At 35.1% G+C, this 10,371-nt stretch overlaps 1 protein-coding gene across 1 annotated transcript; it reads left to right on the top strand.

The window, feature by feature from the left end:
- Positions 1-120: 120 nt before the first annotated feature.
- On the top strand, positions 121-9,382 carry LOC110101984 (chitin-inducible gibberellin-responsive protein 1-like). The gene is made up of 2 exons (XM_028692495.1): positions 121-262; positions 7,483-9,382. The coding sequence occupies exon 2, from the start codon at positions 7,507-7,509 to the stop codon at positions 9,139-9,141; it is 1,635 nt and encodes a 544-aa protein (XP_028548328.1). The 5' UTR covers positions 121-262; positions 7,483-7,506; the 3' UTR covers positions 9,142-9,382.
- Positions 9,383-10,371: the final 989 nt, after the last annotated feature.

Genomic DNA, 10,371 nt, shown 5'->3' with positions numbered 1-10,371 from the left:
TAAAACGCGTAAATGTAGAGTCGTTGTGGAACGCTGACCCTTTCAATTTGAGCACTTCGGTCTCTATCCTTTGTGGTCTTATATATGCCTTGGCGCTTGAGCTAGACACCGATAGTTGTTTTCTTCTCAGAGAGAGAGAGAGAGAGAGAGAGAGAGAGAGAGCGAGAGAGAGAGAGAGAGAGAGAGAGAGGGAGTGAGAAAGGGTGCTCGGAAGAAGAAAAGTATCAATTTTGTGTAATTTGAGAAGGCAGAGGCAGAATTGGTGAGTTTTTGGATATGTTTTATCTTTTCGTATGTGTTTTATTAATTAGGATAAGCTTTTTGGAGTTGTTTGGCAGTGATTTTGCTATTGCGTGTAGGAATTGGGCATGAAATAGATGAAATTAGAGTTTTTCTTAGCTTTGATGTTTTCGGTCGTTGATTCCTTTTTGTGCCTTTGCATCGATTTCTCAACGGATTTTCACTTTCTGCTCCTTGTATCAAGTTGCGCATGATAAATAGTCCCATGAATTCTCTTTATTCTTGCTTCGTTTAAGGCTTTAAATTTTAGAACTTAGAAGTATTTGTGGAAGAATGGGAACTCCATAAATGGAATGATGCCCCTGGTCCCTTAACTCTGGTCGCTCACTCTTGAGTTCTCTGAATCATTTTTTGATTAATTTCTAGGGTTCTTCTTATGTGGGTGAACAAAAAGAAGAAGGAAGTACAAATTACTAGTTCGATCACCGATGGAAGTCTTATTGAGTACGGCTTTTAGTTTTATTTATGGCAAGCTATCTAGAGTTTACATTATATGTGTTCTCGGCCTTTTGGCTAAGATCAAGTGTAGTGTTACGCTGTTCATGGAAGCAATAAATGTAGAATAATGTTTCAAGTATTTATCCTATGACCCTGCCTCGTTGTTGTCCGATGACTAGACTTTTCATTCAGAATTTTACTCAAGTCTTCCTTTTTCATGGTATACTTTTTTATCAAGTTAGAAGATGCGATGTTTGGATGGTATAAATATCACTTAACCACAACTTTAAAAATTGTTTTTGATATCGGTTTGGTTAAGTGGGTCATATTGTCTAGTAGAAATCAATGAACCTTCTAAATTTCCTCACAAATATATCAGACTTGATGATGGATGAACAAGGAGAAATGAAATTGTATATTGTTATTGGAATTCATCTACATTTAAATTTATATACGAGTCTGCAATTGCGGATTGTAGCTTGGATTTAGAGTAAAAGACAGCAAAAGATATATGCTACAAAATCACTATATATATAGTTCCTTGATAGCTCACAAATAGAAATCACAAAATATATATGTAGATCCTTGATATGCACACCTTAAATGAAGTTACTGAGAATCATATCCTTCGGGATAACCTAAACGGTTCCTTATTTTGCACACTCAAATGAACTGCTGCGAATCATGCACTTTGGAATTACATATACAAGAAATGGTAGATCTATGGTTACATGGAAATAAGTTTTTCAAAATGGTTTGTAAATAATAGTTTTAACATTTCTGACAACACTCTACCAAAATGAATGAAAAATGAGGATTCATGAAGCTGGCCGCAAATAGTTGGGAAGATGATGATGATGGGATTACGTATAGTATAAAACAATGATCCTTTTCTCATTAGGGCTAGTTTCTTGTAAAATCAAAGCAATATATGCCTACACCAAAGATCCTTTTCAAAAGTTTGTTTTTTCACTAGGATTAAAACCTTGTTTTTAATTATGATATTTTGATTAACAAATTTGAATCATATAAGTAAATATCATAAGAAACGCTATATCTAGGCATATCATTGGATATAGTTACATTTATTACATAGGATATTCTTCACAATAATTTAATAAATCTCTTAGAACTACAAGTTATGATTATAACATTGTTTATTAGGATTTATGAACAAGGATGGGTGCTTATTTGGATGTTGTAGATAGAATATAATATGTTAAAACATATTAAGATGATGCTAGAATACTATTAAAATACAATCGCTTTGTAATGCACAATTTATTATTTCAAAATTCATCCCTAAAAATTCTAGGCCAATTAGCATGAAGTTAACAAAAAAAAAAAAAAAAGCCATATGCTCGAGCCTTACAATTCATTAGGAGGATAGAACTATAAGGGCATGAGTTATATGTTCTAGTGGATGACCATTGATCTTAAACTAATTGGTGAGGGCTACTATTAGTAGATTATGAACTCAATTTCTATTTCACATTTGGTATGAGGATATGATTATATACTCTTAAGTGTATCTCAATGATCTACCTATCTTATAAGCATTCCCTAAATTAACCATTAATCCCCCTTAAAGGAAAACTTTTTAACGCCATCAAGTGACATACAACAAGAGCTCATTCAATCACATCGAGTTTGTATGCTAGTCACCGATTCTTGAACTTTTTTAAACATGGTAGAGGCCAATAATACCCAAGAGAACCATTAACCACATTAACTATGTTATCCTATTTGAAACTTCAACTCTTTTATCATTGAAAAAAAACCTATTTTACTTCATACATTTCATCAATTTGCAAACTACACTTTTTTTTTTTTTTCAGAAACTTCGAATCCTTTACAATATATCATTTAGATGTTCTTCAAATCACCATGAAGATATCTTGACATCAAAATTAACATAAAAGTTATCTTGATAACAAAATGAAGAATAAAAAAAAAAATTAGCGTAGATAATAAATTTTTATTTGATTCGGCAATGCATCAATGATGACTAATTTTCATTATAATTGAGTCATTGGATTCAATATGTAGTCCTAAAAAGTGGTACACATCGATATGTCCTGAAAGTTTTTGTGAGTCGATTAAATTATTAAACATGTCAAAAGATCTTTTCCTTATCATTATGATGACGATATATGACTCTCAACCAAGGTTCGCAGTTCGATGGTTCGATTGGGGTCGAACTAGATGACATAATAAATATTAATTTTATTTAAATATAACATAATTTATATAATAATGATGTAATCATATAAAAAATATGACTTAAACATAATAAATAATCATGAAATATAAAACATGAAAGAATACTTATTTTAATTGAAGACATAAAGCATTTAAGAAAAAATGTAATAGTTCTCATTCCATTGTTCATATCATTGAAGACATAAAGCATTGCGTCAATTAAAACATAACCAAAGATGCAATTTAAGCAAAGTTTTGTAAATTAAAGTTCTAGGCAACTACAATGTGATCTTTGTGATTTTCAATATTAAATTTGTATATTTGATAGTACATAAGATTCTAGAAGACTTTAAATTTGATTGATAATTTGGATTTTTTTTAAAATACAACATATATATTTCCCAAAAGAGTTGAATATGCCAAATCAAAATTAGTGAGATATATTCAATTACTTTGGAGAAGTATTGCTACTAAGTCATTGTGGTCTGATATGAAATATATAGCATTTTAAAATTTAAACTTAAGAATTTATTATGCATAAAGCACCAAACGACACACCTTACGGCTCCAGGTTCCGGCACAGGTGGTCCAGCTATCCCCTGGCTCCCAATTCCCGCACAGAATGACCAAATCAGGTAACTCATTATTACCACATTGCATTGGGGGAGGAATGCATACCTATCAAGCCTCTATTATGCATTTGGCATTAAGGAGTTGAGCTTGGCATTCTACGTCGTGTTGTACGCCGATCGGAGAGGAAGGAACAGGCCAAATGGCAGACTTGTTGCCGGAGGAAGGAACGGTAGACTTGATTCATAGTGCCTGTATGGAGAAGAACGATCGAACAGACTTGTGGAAAAGAGAACAAAGCCGAGCGGACTCACAGAGAAGGGAACGATCGAACGAACGAAATGCTTAGGGTTGCTTGCGGGATTAAGAGTTTATTTTTTTTAATCTGAACCGTAACACCGTAATTTGACGGCTGAAATTAATTCATGCTTGAACCGCTCGATTTTAGAGAAACATCGCTAGCCTGAGCGGTTCTCAAGCAGTTAGATGATATCCCAGTTCTATAAATGGATTGAATTGGCCGGATTGAGGTGTTTAGGAAGTTCAGCTGTTATATTATATATGCAATCTCTAATAATTTTGTTATATTTTAAAAATATGAATTTTTTTCTTAGTAGTGTTTCTTTTGCCTGTCGTTAAGACATTTTTATACTTTTTGAATTAAGCCTAATTATGTTTTATTTACTTCAATGCATTTGAAGTGATTGTTGGTATATAATTGAGTAATAGCTGGTTGCTATTACTATTATAGTATTGTGATAATAATGTGTATGTAAAAGACAAATAAATACTGGTTGACCCATTGGTTGGAGATTGATTTACCTATACATGATTGTCAATCGACAGACTTTCCTTTAAATACTATGACTGAGTGTTATCCTTTACTAATACAATGATACAACGATTGTGAGTTACAAGAAGTTATTATTGTATCGACGGGCAAAAAATAACAACTCTACTTACTGAGCCAACATTTTATTAATATTAATATAATATGAAAAAATATCAATTAAGTCAGGATTTCTTACTTGTTTAGTGTGACTATTGAAATGCATGTTATTGAGGCATTGCTCATATTAATGTACGTATTTATTGCTCCCTTCACTTATTTTACTGTTACTAATACTTACACCGATATTGATTGACACTATTGATCATTACACTGATACTGAGTATATAACATATTGATTATGTAAAATGTTGAGCATGTGACATATTGGATAACATGTGTAACCATTCTAGGATTTTACTTTATTGATATGATTCTGACGATTTTCATTGAGACTTTGGTTTTTTTATAATTTCCTTACCAATTGATATTGATACGACGACTGTTTTAACGATTTGACACTTGTACTGGTTTATTGGTTTCCCTATTGTACTGGTTTACTGGCTTCCGTACCATACTATTTTACTGTTTATAGATTATGCTGCCACTGCATATAAGTTTTATTATTTCTGCACTAATTCTTGATTTTATAATTGTTACTATTAGACATCCATACTACTTTTTTATTATGCTTTGAATTCAATTATAGGATTTTAGTGACTTGTTGGGCTATTTAGCTCATTATATGTGGTTTAAATGATTTCAAGTCAGTAAAGAGATTCAGGAGTGTGAGACTGATCAAGATTCTGCAGGTTCTATTTTTTTAGTTATTCTTTTGTACTCAGGAATGGAAGGATATGTTGTGATTCCTAAGTATTGTATGTGATATTTTTTGTCAATGAATATAGATGTGTATTGATATTTTGAATTATAGAATTTATTTATGTTATTTATTACTGATAGATGAAATTATATAACCCTAGTTGTTATATAATAAAGATAAAAGAAATAATTATTTCAAATTAGATTTTGGGGCGTCACAAATTTGGTCTCAAAGCAATCTTGTTTGAAGAATTGAATTGTTACCAGAGCAGAAAAAATTGATTGTGAATCAGGTAGATTGGGTAGATTAAGATTTATTATTTTGCATGCATAATTGAATGACATGTGATAAAATGAATTGCATGACTATATGTTTTTTTCTCGACGAGTTTTGATTTGAGTTATGATCGTACGTATTTCTTTTATATTGATTTTGTGTCTGAATCCTTAAGGAAAATATCGCAGAAGACATTTTTTTAAGATGGGTGGACTCTTGGTCGAACCACATAAATCACATCGTGTTCATTGTGTTTGGTTGTGTGATTTGGGTTATTTTTCGCTAATTTGCAGTACACATAAGTGTGTCAAAAAATTAACCCGACCTGCCAACCCGACTCGAAAATTCTAGATTCAGGTTGACCTACTTAACAAACGAGTTGGGTTCGAATCTAAAAATCTGACCCGTTTAAAAAACGGGTCGGGTTCAAGTCAACGTGCAAACCCGATTTTAACTCGGATTGAAAGATTCACATATTTTGTGTAGAAGCGAGCTTAAAGGAGGTGAGAATGAAATTTTATTTCGTAACTTTGTTGTAGTTCGCCATTTCCCTTACAGTTCTGAACGGTTCGCTAGTTCAAAAGTTCCGAATGGTTTGCTGGTTCGAGTCAGAGCGGACTAGAAGAAGCATGTGAAAGGGGATTTGGCTGAAGAAGAAGCACGCGAAATGGATTTGTCGATCAGGTGGCTAGTCAGTTAGAGTTGGATTTTGCAGAAGAAATACGCGTTATGGGATTTGACTGAAGAAACACGCAAAAGCAGAATTATAGAATTTTTTTAAAAGGGGTTGCGTGTTGTGTCGGGTCAACCCATGTTTGAACAAGGTCAGGTTCAGGTCTGTGCTTGTGACCTCTTTCTTAATCGGGTTAGGTTCAGATCCGGTCAATGGATTTTCTTAAGGAGTATGGTGGTTAATTTAAATTAGGAATAGGAGCAGAGTATTAAAAAAATTAAAATAGAAGAAAATATCCAAATAGAATGACATATTCTAAGGAATGCACTGGTGCATTCTTTAGAATGCGTCAAATCATTTGGTGCATTCACCCTAGTTAGCTGAACTAAATTCTAAAATTATTGTAGCAATGCGCCAAATAGTTTGGTGCATTCCATTGAATGTGCTAAATTGTTTGTTTTATTCTAAATACGCCAAACAGTTGGTGCATTCAATGTAATGCACCATTATGTTTGGCTAGTTTGCTTCTTTTTAAAGTTTTTAATACTCTACTTCTATTCCTAATTTAAATTAACCACCATGCTCCTTAAATTCGAATTGGACTTGAACCCAACCCAAAAGACCATTTTGACACTCCTAACAACACATATGTATATCAGGAAGCATATTATGGAATCTTTGAGATATATATAACCATAGTCAACTTACTTCAACTTGATTTTGAAATATTGATTAATATAGTTCAAGAAGGGTACTTTTCAATGTGTCTTGCATATACATCAAGTATGCTGCAACTATACCCAAACAGAACTCTGGCTTGTCTTACTTGATGGACTTTATATAGTGCAAATCTGCAAGAAATATTTTCTCTTGTTTTTTTTTCGGAACGAGGTTGGAGAATTTCATGAGCTAAAGTTGTCTTCTTTTCTTGCAAGAGGGCAAAAAACAAATCCATGCATTTAGCATATGTATGAAATAAGAAATTGGAAAACTTATGAAACTGAATGCCAAAACTAGAGAAAACTTTTCATTTGCTTTGATACAATCACCAAGCCAGATAAACTGTGATTGCATCAATTACGAGCTGATTGGCAATATTCCTATTATTCTTTCATTCTATTCTTTACCTTTGATGAATTCACCGCATCTGTTTACCTCAGCCTCTGTTCATGTAGTCACAGTCACAGCAGATCAATAGCTTTTATTAGTTGTTCTGCGCTTGGTCTCAAAAGATGACATCTTATTCAAACAAATTTTGCTCATGTATAGAACAGTTAGATTCAGTATAAGTTTTGCTTTATCCACAAGTTTGTTTTCTCAATGTTTAGACTTAGTAGATGTGATTTGATGCCATCTTTCATACAATATCAGGACCTCCAATGCGATCACGTTTGTATGGATTCTCATCGGTTTTATAGATATGGAAGTCAACTTACCAGTGCTAATCATTTGTCCTATGAATTTACTACTGCAACATCATACTCTGAATGGACAACAGGGTCCCTCAAGCTTGATCTTGGAAACTCACCTAACTCCACTCTTTCTAACCAGTTTTATAGCGATTCATCCATTCCAAGCAACAGTAAGGAAGGGCACATCTCCACAATTACTGGCACCAATTGCAAGCAAACCGAGGTAAATTTTGCAGAGAATTATGCATCTTGTAGCCGCAGCATGAAGCATGCCCTTCAAGAAATTGAGAGCGTCCTTATGTCACCTGATCACAATGAAGCAGCTACCAGCACAAGTGCTGAATTTGAGGAAATCAAACCAAAAGTTCTCACAAAGCAACGATCCAGGCCAGAGAGGCACCATTCACAGGATAATATAGCATCCACCCCCCAACTACAATATTCCTATAGTCTTCCTGAGAAGCGGCCAAGGGAGACAATGGAAGCCCTCCCCATGATGGATATCAAGCATTTGCTTGCAAGATGTGCTGAAGCTCTAGATGATGGCAGGGTGAATGAGTTTGAAACCCTCGTAAAGGAGGCTGCTAAATTCGTCTCCATAAATGGCGATCCCATCCAGCGGGTTGGTGCTTATATGCTGGAGGGTCTAGTTGCTCGCCATGAGGCCTCCGGCACTAAAATCTACCGTGCTCTAAGATGCCGCCAACCAGAAAGCAAGGAGCTACTATCCCATATGCGAATTCTGTATGACATCTGTCCTTATTTCAAATTTGGTCATATGGCTGCCAATGGAGCAATTGCTGAATCATTGAGAAATGAGGATAGGATTCACATCATCGACTTCCAGATCGCACAAGGGACACAGTGGGTTACTCTAATACAGGCACTGGCTGCCCGTCCTAGGGGCCCTCCTCATGTCAGGATCACAGGCATTGATGATCCAGTATCAGAGTTTGCAAGAGGAGATGGCTTACAGCTTGTTGGTAAGAATCTATCGGAAATGTCGAAGAAGTTTAACATCCCACTTGAGTTTCATGGTCTTTCAGTTTATGGTCCTCAAGTTACAAGAGACATGCTTGAAATCCAGCCAGGTGAGGCTCTTGCAGTGAATTTCACTCTCCAGCTTCACCATACACCGGATGAGAGTGTCAATGTGAACAATCCTCGCGACGGATTGCTCAGAATGGTGAAGTCCTTATCACCAAAAGTTGTCACATTGGTAGAGCAGGAATCAAACACGAATACAACGCCATTTCTTATGAGGTTTTCAGAGACATTTGATTACTACTGTGTGATGTTCGAGTCGATTGATGAGACCTTGCCAAGAGACAGCAAGAAGAGGATAGACGTGGAACAGCACTGCCTGGCCAAGGACATTGTTAACATAATTGCTTGCGAGGGAGAGGAGAGGATCGAGCGGCACGAGCTGCTCGGCAAGTGGAGGTCGCGGCTCACCATGGCTGGTTTCAAGTCATTCCCCTTGAGCTCTTACGTCAACTCAGTGATAAAGACTCTTTTGGGTTACTATTCAGATAAGTATACATTAGTGGAGAAAGATGGTGCAACGTTGCTGGGCTGGAATAATAGGAATTTGATATCTGCTTCGGCTTGGCATTAGTTTGTTCATTAGTTGTGAAGGAAGTTCCATTAGTATCGCGCGGGCATAATAAATCTGGCAATGATGGGTTGCTAAAACTCCAATGTTATTTGCATCTGCGGGTCTCGCATCTCCTGTAATCTTTTGTTGGCTGATTGTGTTCAAGTAGATTTATTAGTAAAGCTCATATTGAATCTTATTTTATGTATCCCATTTTTAATGGATGTTTAAATCATATATTAACGTTGCACCTGCTGAAAAATTAAAAAATCCCTCCATCTATTTATGGCCTCCTCTTTCCAGGCAAAGGTTTGTGAGGCTTGTAAGTGAATCAAGATGGCTCATGAGTTGGCTCGAGTTTATTAAATAATGAGTTAGAGTTTGACTATTAGTTTAAATTTGAGCTCATATGTTATATGAGCTTGAACTCAAATTTGGCCCAGCTCGGCTCGTTGGATTGTCAACCCAAGTTGACTTATATTAATTAATACATCAGAATTTATATTAGCCTAATACTTATTTGATTGTCCTAATTCAAAATAAAAAAATGAGCTAAAAAATAAATCAATCTTAAGCTTTCTTAATTGAGCTCGAGCATTTGTGTCAAATTTTAACCTCATATGTTTCACTTGAGCCAAGCTCGTGCTAAATAAATGAGCTCTGCTCGATGAAGTAAATTTTCCACTTGTTTACTCCTAATTTTCCACTTATTTACTCTCTAATTGGTGCGGTTCTATTAGGGTGTTTTCCTAAACCTGGGTCTTCCATGCAGCCTGCAACCTCCAGCTTCTGTGACTTCTTCTTTATTGGCTCTATCAAGGTATCATCTGCTTATTATATCTCTGGTGTAAGTATATCTCTTGTTTTTTCAAGATTTTAAATCAGCTATGGATGTTCTTTTCTTTTACCTCTTTCTCAGTTAAAATTCTTTTATCTTTCTCTCTATTGTTAGAACATAGAGTTTCAACCTTATAGGAGATGATGTATATTGATTTTATTGGCAATAACAAATAACGAAGTTAGCTAGTGTTAGTATAGGTTAGCAATAATGATAAGGAGACTATAGTGGGGTGGTTGGGAGATCATAGTCATGTGACGGCGATCGAGAGGTCATAGTTGAGCAAATGTGTTAAGAAGATCGTAGCACGATGATGGTGCTCGGGAGACCGTAGTCTGTGTTGGAAGTCAAGAGCCTATAGTCCAACGATAATGGTTAAAAGACTATAGTCATAAACGGTGGTTAAAAAGTCG

Source organism: Dendrobium catenatum, unplaced genomic scaffold (assembly GCF_001605985.2).
Source record: "Dendrobium catenatum unplaced genomic scaffold, ASM160598v2 original_scaffold_213434, whole genome shotgun sequence".
In the NCBI taxonomy this organism is placed as follows: Eukaryota; Viridiplantae; Streptophyta; class Magnoliopsida; order Asparagales; family Orchidaceae; genus Dendrobium; species Dendrobium catenatum.
This window is presented reverse-complemented; position numbering and strand designations above follow the sequence as displayed.

Excerpts from the sequence above, each read along its gene's own strand:
- LOC110101984 (XM_028692495.1), top strand. The coding sequence starts at position 7,507 with ATGGATTCTCATCGGTTTTATAGATATGGAAGTCAACTTACCAGTGCT.